Source organism: Macaca mulatta, chromosome 1 (genome assembly GCF_049350105.2).
Source record: "Macaca mulatta isolate MMU2019108-1 chromosome 1, T2T-MMU8v2.0, whole genome shotgun sequence".
NCBI lineage: Eukaryota > Metazoa > Chordata > Mammalia > Primates > Cercopithecidae > Macaca > Macaca mulatta.
This window is the reverse complement of record NC_133406.1, coordinates 147,723,771-147,738,177: the sequence shown is the minus strand read 5'-3', so window position 1 is coordinate 147,738,177 and position 14,407 is coordinate 147,723,771. Positions and strand designations below refer to the sequence as shown.

Genomic DNA, 14,407 nt, shown 5'->3' with positions numbered 1-14,407 from the left:
TTACAGTAGTATGAGATGGTATAAGAAAGGTCTCTAACAAAGGGTGTTAGAAGAGCAGAGACACACGAAATCAGGTAAGATGGCATTATCAGGGAATGCTGATCACAACCGGTCAAGCTTAAGCTGACTTTTGAAATAAAAAGCAAGGTCAAAGGAGGAGGGAGAAAAACATGGAGTAAAATGGGATGACAGATTTGAAGGATTCTTAACTAGTATAATGGGCCTCAAGCACAGGGCATATATATGTTAGGGTAACTGGGAAATAAAGCTAGCAAAGTAGGCAAGAATTCGAGTAGGAAGGATCTTAGGAGGAGAGTCAGAGTTTGAATTTTTCTCCAATGCCAGGGGAAACAACTGAAAAATTTTAAGAAATGAACAGGGAACTAATAGTAACTTTAGTTGTATAATAAGCAGATTTACAGGAGGCTGTCAATATGCTATTAAGAAAAATTATAAAACTACCATGACAGTATGTTGAAATACTAAAGAAAAATTCATTTTATTCCTGGAGAAAATTCAAGAGTGGGTTTTCATACAAACAACAAAATCTCATTTTAAAATCTTCTCTATGCCTCAGTTTCCTCAACTATAAAATGAAGATATTAACAATATCTTGCTGGGCTTGGTGGCTCATGCCTGTAATCCCAGTACTCTGGGAGGTCAAGGCGAGTGGACTGCTTGCGCCCAGGAGATCAATACCAGCCTGGGGAACATAGTGAAACCCCACCTCTACAGAAAATACAAAAATTAGCTGGGCATGGTGGTATGTGCCTGCAGTCCCAGCTACTTGGAGGCTGAAGTGGGAGTTCTCTTGAGCCTGGGAGGTCGAGGCTGCAGTGAGCCGTGACCGTGCCACTGCATTACAGCTTGAACGACAAAGTGAGACCCTGTCTTGAAAACAGTAACAAAAAAACACCAAAACCAATATCCCATATGATTTTTGTGAGGATTAAATACGTGAACATCCTCAAATGGCTTAGAACACTGCCTGATATGTACTAAGTGTTCAGTAATGCCAGCTATTATTACTCTTATTATTAGTATCCTGGAATAATTAAAGTTGTTAAGTAGTAAACTCTATATTTCCAAACACAGCCAACACACAAAAATGAAGTGTAACTAAATAGGGGTTCACAGTGGACAGAAAGAAGCTTACTTAAGTATGTATTACAGAAAAAACAAAAAGCCAAGATAATTATTGAACTCCTGACCTCAAGTGATCAGCCTGTCTCAGCCTCCCAAAGTGCTGGATTACAGGTGTGAGCCACCACACCAGGCCCCAAGATAATTCTTAATTTCAGGCTCTACATAATTTTTGGAAAGGGATATATATTCAGTATCTAAGGTTGTTAAAGACTATCTTTAAGGAAACCCAAAGAGTTTCAGAACTTTCTAGTTTGGTTGTAATTTTGGGGACTCTACAATATTGAATGTGACTTTTTACATAAAGTCTACGAGCTGTTTTTCTGGATATTATGTAGGCAAGAAAGAACACTTTACATGAGCTTTCTCATTTGATCCCAACAACTGTAAGGCAGATAGCTTTAGAATCCTCAGTTTTGAAGGAGTGAATCAACAAATACATTAAATAACTTGCCAAAGATAAGAGGCTAATAAGAGGTTGGACTCCAAAATCCATTCTTTTAACCAATACAGAATCTCTAGCAATTAGAAGAAAACAAAAAGACAACAAGTTGGGACCACAGAGACATTCAGGATTTTAAAATCCTCTTGTTCTTCATAACTAAATTTCTTGAAGATCTTTATTCTGATTAAGATATGTCATATTTATTTTTGCAGGCTACTAAAAGAAGTTCCTTTAGACTGAGACATTCAACCAGAAAACTGGGTTCTAAAGCATATGTGAGGATAGAAAACAAAAAATTCTGATAATAGTTGGCATCTTCTTGCATGTTATTACAGTCATTAATACCAACAATAAATATACATTAATTTTCAGAGGTTTAAATTCTATTCAAAAACATTTCAAAGAAGGGACCTAGGCTCAGTCACTCCGACTCTGTAATGGTAAATACATTTGGATGGAGGCTGAATTCATTTTCTCCTTCCTAACTGGTAGTGACCTAATAATAAAATAACATATACAAGTTGATGCATGTGTGAATATAGTGACAACTGCATACATTAAAAATCATTTACTGTAGAAATAACATCAGCAGATGAATTAATTATTATCAAAATTCAAATATCTACTGGTCAAATTTGGTCAAATAAAAATATCTACTGAATGATGGTTATGCACCAGGCATTATATAGTAAGCACTCAATACAGCAACGAGGCTGTGTGCAGTGGCTTACACCTGTAGTCCCAGCACTTTGGGAGGTCCAGCACTTTGGGAGGGCAGATCGCTTGAGCTCAGGAGTTCGAGACCAGCCTGGACAACATAGCCAAACTCGATCTCTACAAAAAACACAAAAATTAGTCAGGTGTGGTGGTGTGCTCCTGTAGTCCCAGCTACTTGGGAGGCTGAGGTGGGGGGATTGCTTGAGCCCAATAGGTCAAGGCTGCAGTGAGCTATGATCACACCACTGCACTCTGGTCTGAGCAACAGAGCGAGACCTTTTTTTTTTTTTTTGAGATGGAGTCTCGTTCTGTCACCCAGGCTGGGGTGCAGTGATGTGATCTTGAGACCTTGTCTCCCCCACCACTGCCCCAAAAAGAATATAGTAATGAATAAGACAGACAAAAATTCCACTCTTGCACTCCCATGGAGCTTATGCTCTAGTGGGGAATGTGGACGATTAAAAATAAAAATATGTTGAGGAAGAAGGGGGGGAAGAGGGAGAAGAACAGAAAAGATAACTATTGGATACTGAGCTTAATACTTGGGTGATGTAATAATATGTACAACAAACCCACACGACATGTGTTTATCTACAAACCTTCACATGTACCCCCACATCTAAAATAAAAATAAAAAATAAAAATATGTATAATTTATGAAAAAAGTAATAATTGTTATGAAGAAAAAATAAAGCAACATAAAAGTCTAGTAACTAGAATAGGAAGTTATTTAAGGTAAAAATTTGGCCAAAGTGAAAGTCACAAGGTGGCCGGGCACGGTGGCTCTCGCCTGTAATCCCAGCACTTTGGCTAAGGCAGGCGGATCACGAGGTCAGGAGATTGAGACCATCCTGGCTAACACGGTGAAACCCTGTCTCTACTAAAAAAAAAATACAAAAAATTAGCCAGGCGTGTTGGCAGGCGCCTGTAGTCCCAGCTACTCAGGAGGTTGAGGCAGGAGAATGGCGTGAACCCGGGAGGCGGAGCTTGTAGTGAGCCGAGATCGTGCCACTGCACTCCAGCCTGGGCAACAGAGTGAGACTCTGTCTCAAAAAAGAAAGAAAGAAAGAAAGAAAGAAAGTCATAGAGGTATTAATAGAGTGAGATGAGTATATAATAATTAAAATTCATGGTAACTCAGAATTGTCAAAAATATTTAAATGCTATACAAGGTATAATATTGTTTTGTATGTGATAGAACCTTAGAGTTCAACTCCTTAATTTTACAGGTTGTATACTCTGTTCCCAACTGAGCATTACAGAACAGTGTAATAATTTTATAGCAAAAAACCCACCAATAAGTAATTGTCATTCATTTAGAGAAGAAAACTAGGTAACAGTAACTTCTAAAAACAGTTCTAGGAAAATGTCTAAAATTTGAAAGCTGCTACACTTAAAAATGGTTAAGTTCACTGTAAGACACAAATACAAAACAGCTCCAACAAAGACAGGGTGGTGGAGGAGGCATTATTATAAACAATATAATTAGATTAAAGATGTAGATATGTCAGAATAACAACATGGCAGTAGATGGTAAATCTTAAATTAGACCTAAAAATTCTAAGTAGACTGAATAATCTTTGAAAATAAATTTAATAAATTTAAGTCTACCTATATCTATATACTACATAGTATATATATAGATATACTATAATCTATATATAAGTATCTATATATTACAATGTTATAGTATTTATAAAAATGAGTATTTCTTCATCTAATGTATTTTCTCATCGAAATAAGATGTTTACAAAAGTATAATTTTCATAGCTACAGTAAAAAGCAGGCTTTAATTATATGAATAACAGATTAAATAATAATATAATTTATTAAAAGAAGAGTTTGAGAGAATTCAATTTGTGCAAAAAAATTTTACTCACAAGAGAGTACCAGTAATTGGAAGACTTAATCTGAAGAGATATGAAGTACATAAATCTTAGACTAAGTTGAGTTCTCCCCCTAGTGGAACTTGAAAATGATCTAATATATTTCCATGACTAAGAAATAACCTAAAATATATTACTTTGATAACTGAAAAAAGTTTCAGGTTTTAATGAAAGATCTATTTATGAATCTTAATCTGCATTAAAAATATACCTCTATACATCTGTATCTATATAGATATATACATATAATTAAATATTGAAGCCTGTTTAAGACATCTACTGAAAACTCATTTACTAAGCAAATTAACAGAAAGCCAAAAAGCACTCAGTCGTAAGACCTGAAAGAGAAACAGAAATACTTCAAAAGTACAGGAGTAGGAAGTTCAGAAAAATACAGCAATTTAGGAAGACACAGCAACATGCAGAATGGCACAGAATTTTGAAAGAATGTGATAGGTGCAGGAATAGGATAATTTACAGTGGGTAGAATACAGCATGTAAGTGTGGGGGATGAGGATAGGGAGAGATGAAGCTAGAAATTCAGTTTGGGCAATAATAAAAAGGATGCTAAGGAGTTTTGATATGATTTGGTATTTAAAAAGCAGTCAATGAAATTTCTATGTTTTAGAGAGACAGCTTTTGTAATTTATAGAAGAGCTGAAGCTGGAGAAAAGGAAACTGGGAGGGGGTTACAACAAAGGTTCAGGTAAAGGATAAGCAGATGAACTAATGGAGTGGTAGGGAGAAGAGAAATGTTATTAAAGACTCAAAAAAGTTTGAAAAATGACTCAAATTACCTTTTATTTAGTTTTTTACTTACTTAAGACTTTTCTATTTTGAAAGATTGAAGAGTTGGGCGATACACTTTAACCTGTACGAACTCTTATTGAGAATTATCTGAAGGCTAATCTACAATAGCTAACAGGTTGATGGGAAAGAAAAACTAGCACAAGCACTTTGTGAAATAATGTTAGCTGCTAAAACTGAAAATTTGCATACCTTACATATACACCCTTGGTACATACGCTAGAGGGTAAGAAAGAGTAAGTGAGATTACCAGTAGGTTGAAATATTTGATAAGAGATGATCTTTTATTTTGTTTCCTTTTTGGGGGTTTTTATTTGTTTGTTTTTTTGAGATGGAGTCTCATTCTGTCACCCCGGCTGGGGTGCTGTGGCATGATCTCAGCTCACCACAACCTCTGCCTCCTGGGTTCAAGGGATTCTCCTGTCTCAGCCTCCCAGGTAGCTGGGATTATAGGTGTCTGCCACCACGCCTGGCTGATTTTTGTAAGAGATGATCCTTTAATAAAGACTTGAAATATACAATAAGGAAAACATTTTGGAACACATCTGATTTTAAACATGTTAAATTCAAAGTTTCTGTACTGCTTCCACGTAGAATGGTTCAGTGCCCATTAAAACTACTGGTCTACTCATCAAAAGACACAATAAAGGAAAAATAACAACAGGACAAGTTACAGAGTGGTAGTAGCTATTTGCAACATATAACATCAATATATAAATAACTCCATATCCATAAGAAAAAGACAACCGAATAGAAAAATATAAACAAAAGACATTAACAGGCACTTTACAAAAACGGAAATCCAAAATGGCCAACATCCTTAGTAATCAAGAAAATGAAAACGAAAAACACAGTGAAATATCACCAGATTGGCAAAAATTAAATCATGTGACACCACCAAGTATTGGAAGGGTGTGGAATAACAAGAACTTCAACATGCAGCTGTTGGGAGTTTAAACTACCACAAGCAATTTGGAAAATAAAGTTGAAGATTTGCAAGCTGTACAATGCGGCAATTTCACACTTTGGTATACACGCTAGAGAAACTTACGCACAATAAGAGTGTTCATAATCACCATATTATTTGTAACATTCCCAACCTGGAAATTCCCAAACATCTTCTAATAGTAAAATGAATACATTGTGATATATTTTAAAAAATGAAATATGTACAACAACAAAATGATTTTTACAAAAATAATGTTGAACAAGAAGACATAAAATATTCCATATGACTCTGCAAAACTGAGAAGCTGGGAAAACTAACTGTATAGGTCAGAAATGTATAGAAAGATGACACAATTATAAGGAAAGGCAAAAGAGTGATTGTCATAAAAGTCCAGGATAGGGAACAGGGTGTGATTGGATAGACTTCTTGAGTACAGGCAATTTTGTCTGTCTTAACCTTGGTTAGAAGTTTTACGTATAATATTTTTACACATATAATGTAACTTTGTTTTATTAACTTTTCTGTACATCATGTTTCATAATTTTTAAATTATTAAACCATTTAGAAAATTATTGGTAAGGGGAAACAGGCTAGGGCTAGAGATAAATTATGATTCACTGTTGCAACGATTAGTGGTCCCCAACCTTTTTGGTACTAGGGACAGATTTCGTGGAAGATAATTTTTCCATAGAGAGGTAGGAGAATGGTTTCAGGATGAAACTCTTCCACCTCAGATCATCAGGCATTAGATTCTCTCATAAGGAGAGTGCAACCGAGATCCCTGGCATGTGCAGTTCACAATAGGATTTGTGCTCCTGTGACAATCTAATGACACCACTGATCTGACAGGAGGCGGAGCTCAGGCAGTATGCTGCTGGTTGCCCGCTCACCTCCTGCTGTGCAGCCCAGTTCCTAACAGGCCATGGACTGATACCTGTCTGTGGCCTGGGGGTTGGGGAACCCTGGTAAAGACGGCTCCTGAAGCCACGTAAGTGAGACCCTTCATTCGGGTATAGTTTGTAAAAGCCAAAACCTTGGATTTCAGAGGAATACACACATCCACAACTGATAAAGATGACTGTAAACAACAGTTTAACAAGAAAGAAGAGAGTCAAAAGTAAGTGGTGGTAGCAAAGTTAGGGGAGGTGAGAATGCGAGGAGGATGAAATGGTCAACAACAAATGCAATAAGCACGAGCAGGCAAATACTGAAAAAATAGCAACAAATTTGGCAATTAGGATTCCAGTGATCACTTTATCAAGAGCCAGCTGATGATAATATACCCCTACTGTAATAACAGTAACAATTCTATCACCTCATACCTGTTAGAATGGCCATTATCAAAAAGATGAAAGATAGCAAGTGCTAGAGAGGATGTGGTGGAAAGGGAACTCTTACACACTGTGAGTAGAAATCTAAATCCTCAAAAAATTAAAAACAGATGATATGATCTAACAATTCTACTACTGGGTATATATCCAAAGGAAATGAAATCAGTATGTTGAAACGATATTTGCACTCCCATGTTCACTGCATTATTCACAATAGCCAACACATGCAACCAACCTAAATGTCAATCAGTGGATGAATGAATAAAGAAAAAGTGGTGCACATACACACAATGGAATATTATTCAGTCTTAAAAAGGAAGGAAATTCTGTCATTCACAACAACATGAATGAGCGTGGAGAACATTAAGTGAAATAAGCTAGGCTCAGAAAGACAAACACTGCGTGATCTCACATGTGGGATACAAAAAGCTGAACTCAAAAGTACAGAGTAGAATGGTGGTTACCAGGGGCTAGATGCAGGGATAGGGGTAAAGGATTGGAAGACGTTAAAAAAAAAAATTCCATGAATTTTCTATTTTTCAAAAATAATGTAACGCATATCATATTTCATTTTAAACAAAAATCCTGCATGCCAGGTTCTTCATTTTAATAACTATTTCAGAATCAACAAAAAGAGTTATTTAAATCTTACTATTCTGTGACTAAGATGTATAGAAATGTGGTAAATTCTTAGGATTTTCTTGATGTTAGAAAAGTACAGACTAATGCTAAAATCACATATGATAGCATGATTGAAACAAACTAATTACAAATATATTATGCAGTTAGTTCATATTTGAGGTTTTCCTGAATATGTGCACTTTATGGGGATTACTACCAGCAGAACATAAAGGATACCTTTTTATAAACATACAAATCATAATGTGTTGTGGTTACCTTTGATCCAGATTAAAAGATGAGGCTATAATATAATATGTAAGTTTGGAAATCAACTACATTTTAAATTGAAATTTAAGGACAAAAGGAAATTTCAGGTGGGAAGAAAATTCTAGATGTTGCAGCAAAGACTATTGTGACTTGGAGTACAATATAATTAAAAACTTTGAAAGACAGACTTTAAACATAATATTTCATCCACAGGGAAAACTTAACACTTTTATCATATTATACAAGAAGAAGTAAGGCATAAGAAGTGACAAAACACATTTACTTTTATTAAAAAAATTTATTTTAGAGACAAGGTCTCACTCTGTCACTCAAGACTGGAGTGCAGTGGTTTGATCACAGCTCACTGTAATGTGGAACTCCTACTTCTGGCCTCAAGGGATCGTTCCACCTTAGCCTTCCAAGTAGCAAGGGCTATAGGAGTGTACTATCATGCCCCCAGCTAATTTTTTAAAATTATTTTGTAGAGACAGGGTCTTACTCTATCGCCCAGGCTGGTCTTGAACTCCTGACCTCCAGCAATCCCCTGACCTTGGCCTCTCAAAGCACTGGGATTACAGGTGTGAGCTACTGTGCCCTGTAAAAACATATTTATTTTTAAAGCTTTGAATTTTCTTTTGAAGATAGTTTTATAATATCAAAATATGATGAATTTTCACTAAAAAATGGACCTGGAGCACAGTCAACACCACCAAAAAAAAAAAAAAAAAAAAAAACCCCAGGTAAGTTGATTCAGCACAATTAAAAACTTTTGTGATAAAAACACTATCAACAGAGAAAAGGCAACAAACGTAATGGGAGAAAATATTTGCAAACCATATATCTGATAAGAAAGGGATATTGAGAATATATAAATAACTCCTATAACTCAACAACAAAAACAACAAACAACCTGGTTCAATTAAGCAAAGGACCTGAATAGCCATTTATCCAAAGAAGATACATAAATGCGAAATAAGCCCATGAAAGTATGCCCAACACAGCAAATCATCAGGGAAATGCAAATCAAAACCACAATGAGATACCACTTCACACCCATTAGGATGGTAATTACAAAAACAACAACAGAAAATTAACAAGTGTTGGTGAGAATGTGGAAAACAATGAAATCCTCATGCATTGCTGGTAGAAATGTAAAATCGTATAGATTCTGTGGAAAATGGTGTGGCAATTTCTTAAAAAATTAAACAATTACTATATGATCCAGCAATTCCACTTCTATGTACTCAAAAGAAGTAAAAGCAGGGACCTGAACAGAAATTTGTACACCTGTGTTCATAGCAGCATTATTCACAATAGCTGAAACATGGAAGCACCCTAAATGTCATCAACGAATGAATAGACAAAAAACGTGTATATACATACAATGGAATATTATTCAGCTTTAAAAATGAAGAAAATTTGTACATACACTATAACATGGATGAACACTGAGAACATTAAGTGAAATAAGCCAGTCACAAAAGGACAAATACAGTCACACACCTCTTAACAATGGGGATGTGTTCTGAGAAATGCATCGTTAGGCAATTTCATCATGCAAACACCATGGAGTGCACTTACACAAACCTACATGGTATAGCTTCCTGCAAACCTAGGCTACATGGAATAGCCTATTGCTCCTAGGCTACAAACCTGCACAGCATGTTACTGCACTGGGCACTGTAGGCAACTATAACACAATGGTCAGTATTTGCGTATCTAAACACAGAAAAGGCACAGGAAAAGTATGTTATAAAAGATAAAAAATGGTATACCCGTATAGAGCACTTACCAAGAATGAAGTTTGCAGGACTGGAAGTTGCTTTAGTTGAGTTAGTAAGTAAGTGGTGAGTGAATGTGAAGGCCTAGGACATGACACTACTGTAAACTTTATAAACATTGTATAGTTAGGCTACACTAAATTATAAAAAATGGTTTTTCTTTCAATAATAAATTAACTATCACTTACTATAACTTTATAAATTCAGTTTTTTAAACTTTTTGACTCTCATAACATTTAGCTTAGCAAACATATTGTACAGGTGTATAAAATATTTTCTTTTTTATATATTTATTCTGTAAGCTTTTTTCTATTTTTAATTTTTATTTTTAGTAAATATATTTTTTGAAACAGGGTCTTACTCTGTGGCCCAGGCTGGAGCACAGTGGTGTGATCATGGCTTACTACAGCCTTGACCTTCCAGGCTCAGGCAACCCACCCACCTCAGCCTCCTGAGTAGCTAGGACTGGGACTATAGTGCACCACCAGGTCCACCTAATTTTATTTTGTATTTTTTGTAGAGACAGAGTCTCACTTTGTTGGCCAGGTTGGTTTCAAACTCTTGGGCTCAAGTGATCTGCCCCCCTCAGTCTCCCAAAGTGCTGGGATTACAGGCATAAGCCATTGTGCCTGATGAACAAAAAATTTTTTTAAGTTAAAAAAAAATTAAGGCTGGGCGCGGTGGCTCATGCTTGTAATCCAAGCACTGTGGGAGGCAGAGGTGGGCGGATCACTTAAGCCCAGGAGTTCGAAACCAGCCTGGCCAACAAAGTGAGACCTCATTGCTACTAAATAAATAAAAAAATAAGCTGGGCGTGGTCATGTGTGCCTGTAGTCCCAGGTACTGGGGAAGCTGATGAGGACTGCTTGAACCAGGAGTTGGAGTATGCAGTGAGCTATGACTGTGCCACTAAACTCTGGCCTGGGCAACAGAGTGAGATCCTGTCTCAAAAAAAACAAAAACTAAAAAAAAAAAAAAAAAATTAAAACATTTGTGTTAAAAACTAAGATACAAACACACATATTAGCTTAGGCCTACACAGGGTCAGCACCACCAATATCACTATCTTCAACCTCCACATCTTGTCCCACTGGAAGGTCTTCAGGGACAGTAACACGCATGAAGCTGTCATCTCCTATGAAAACAATGCCTTCTGGAAAACCTCCTGAAGGATCTGAGACTGTCTTAGAGTTAACTGTTTTTTTGTATAAGTAGAAGTAGACTGTAAAATAGCAATAATAGTATAGCAAAACAACAAATAGTATAGTAAACATACGAACCAGTAACATAGTCATTTATTATCAAGTATTAGGTGCTATACACAACTGTATGTACTATACTTTTATAAGAGTGGCAGTGCAGTGGGTTTGTTTATACCAGCCTCATCACAAACACACGAGTAATGTGTTGCACTATAACATAATGATGACTATAGTCACTAGAAAACAGGAATTTTTCAGCTTCATTATCATCCTGTGGGACCATCATCATATATGTTGTCTCACTGAAATGTCCTTATGCAGCATATGACTGTATTGTATGATTCCACTTACATGAGGTAACCAGAGTGGTCAAATTCATAGAGACAAAGTAGAATGGTGGTTTCCAGTTGCTGGTGGTTGCCAGTTGCTGGGGGAATGGGAAGTTAGTATTTAACGGGCAAAGAAGTTCAGTTAGGGAGGATGAAAAAGTTCTGGAAATGGATGGTGGTGATGGCTGCACAACAATGTCAAGTACACTTAATGCCACAGAACTGTATACTTTAAAACAGTAAGTGTTATGTCTATTTTACCACCATAAAAAAATAAAGTTGGAAATGAATGATTATTGAAAAAAGAATCACAGTCATGAAGATAAAGACTAAGTTACTGTTCAGACAAAGAGGATAGAAGAAACCATATTTTTACATGTACTTTATTATTTTCATATGATACCTGGATTTCAAGCTCAGCAATGTGTTGTCGTAGTTCAGCCACAGCAGCTATGCTATCTGCTTCCCGGAGCCTCACAGCCATCACTTCTTCCTTATTCTAGTGTGGTAAACCAAACCAAAACAAAATAAACCAGGTGTGTTTGGAATTCAGATTTTAGAAAAGTAATAGGAGGCATAAACCATACATTAGTATTATCTAGCAGGGTCTAAGGCAGCATCCATAGTGAAACAATATGCTCACTGCATACAATGAAGCAGTGAGACACAAATGTTCACATCAAGTGGAATAAATAACAATTATAAATGGCCATATATCAATTCAAATTTTAAGTTTCGCCTACTAAGGAATTTGTGTGAAATTTATGAAAAAACTCTAGGGTTTTAGAGTGTTCTGCATTTTGAAACTGGAGTTCATAGGCTTGTAATATCTCAACTTTAAGGGAGAACATTCAAATTAAGTTGAGAGGGAAAATAACATTAATATTATAAATAATATCCACACATTTTACACAAAAAATAAAAAAGCTTTAATAATTATAAGTTAATCATAAGCTATAATCTTATAATACTAAACAAAAATGAATCAGATTTATATAATTCAAGGACTGGCATTCTTGAAAAATTAACTTTGTTCCTGAATCATTCCAACATAACAGGGCAAAATATACACATTTAATCAGAATGTACTAGGTGCTAGGGTAACAATACATTGGTCATTCTCAAAATCTGCAAAGGCATTATGAAAGATTGAATAAATTAACACACAGCTTAAACACCGGGGAGATATCAGAGTCTGCATCTGTAACATACTTCACAGAGGTATTAATGAACAATTAAAAATTAAATAAAATCCCTTATTAGTTCATAAAATCCTCTAATATTCTAAATCTGAGCCCATTACTTAGACAAGTTCAAAGAAAATTATTATTTTCAACAGTAAGTTCCTTAAAGATTTATTTCCAAAGAACACTTTACTTTTCTCAACAGGTACTAGGGCATTTGAGGAGCAATATTAAATCTAGTAACACCGTTATCAAAATATGTTTACGGAAAACTAACATCAATAATAAATAAAAGATTAAATTTAGTTATCGACAAGATGTCAACACAGATAATTTAGCATCATAAAAACTCAATCAGATATTGGTATGACAAATCAGATTGATACAACCTCATTTAATATTATTTTATTTATAAATTAGTTTAGTCATATCCTTCAAAAGTGACTGCTTTAGTATGAATTTCAGTACTGCCTACAGATTTCTGTCAGTATACATTGTAACAGCCATGCATATTTATAAGGATGTAATTTCATCTCTGGATTTCAGTGACACTGATAAACCATTCAAGCTTCACTCTTGGTTTTTAATGACACCAGAATAAGTTGATGGAATTACAGCTTTATATGTGCCATCAAAAGTCTTATTTCTTATATAATAAGGCTGGAATCTTTAAAGGGTATCATTCCTGCTATCTCATCATGGAAAGGTGGATGCCTAGTTTATTTTTTTAAAATCCCATAACTTGCCTTTAGTAATCCATTCTAATGCCGAGTCTACAGTCATTTCTTTATAGTTATTTCACGCACACACACACACACACACAGAGCAAACCCTCCCTCCTCTCCTTCTATCTCCGTGCCTTTCCCCACTCTCTCACCACAGCTATACTGTAAATTCATTTCAGGAAAGAATGTACTTGCATTCAAATCCTTTTGATGCTTTTTGAATCCAAACACCTCACAAAAAAGTAAAAGTATATAACTGATTAAAATAATAATGGGTAATATACCCATTTTTGCCAACACACTGGTACATACACATTTCTCTTGCTCTCTAATCTATCCAGAAAACATGTATCAATGTTAACTGCCCACTAATAAGATAACAATCAAAGCAGAGGAGCCCTAAGCTCTCTAAATGACCCACCTTTTTTGATCAAACCATTAAAAGCTCCGGTTTTAAAGGGTTACCAGTCAAAAGAAAAACTGTAAAGAGATACTAGTAAATGCCAATCCAGGAAATTAAATTAACCAAGGAAGTGACTGAAAATGTTTCTTGACTGAAATCCACCCCAGAAGCAAGATGAGCTAACCTGGTCTGACAGCAACTACCAAAACAAGTTCAGGAAAAGTAGAAAATAGGACACGCTTTTTTGTTTTGTTTTTAAGATAATCTAATCACAATAAGACAAACACAAAAAAGGCATTATTATATTGACAAAAAACAAAATCAGTTAATTGACATATTTACCTTGCATTCAATCTCTGCTTGTTTGCGCTTTGCTTCACTTAACTGAGTAAGGAGTCCTTTGTTCTGTGCAGAAAGATACTGCACTTTCTCCTGTAGGCTAACCACCTCTTGTTCTGCTCTTCGAAGATGGTTACTATTGATCTGGTTCTAATAATCAGAAATATAAATACTCAGACTATAGTTACAAGACCTAAAAATTAAAAAAAATTACCTATCCATTTTATACCACAACACTATTAAAAATGTTACTAGTTATTAGGTCAGTGTTATTCAAC

The 14,407-nt window shown here is 35.5% G+C and overlaps 1 protein-coding gene across 7 annotated transcripts in view; it reads right to left on the bottom strand.

Moving 5' to 3' along the window:
* EVI5 (ecotropic viral integration site 5) overlaps window positions 1-14,407 on the bottom strand; it is a 277,111-nt gene that overhangs the window by 70,820 nt on the left and 191,884 nt on the right. For all 7 annotated transcript variants that reach the window (XM_015144879.3, XM_077953006.1, XM_077953009.1 and 4 more), the window contains 2 exons: window positions 14,133-14,279; window positions 11,882-11,977 (listed from right to left, as the gene is read on the bottom strand). In XM_015144879.3, the coding sequence (XP_015000365.1) occupies window positions 11,882-11,977; window positions 14,133-14,279 (243 nt within the window). The remainder of the gene's footprint in view (window positions 1-11,881; window positions 11,978-14,132; window positions 14,280-14,407) is intronic.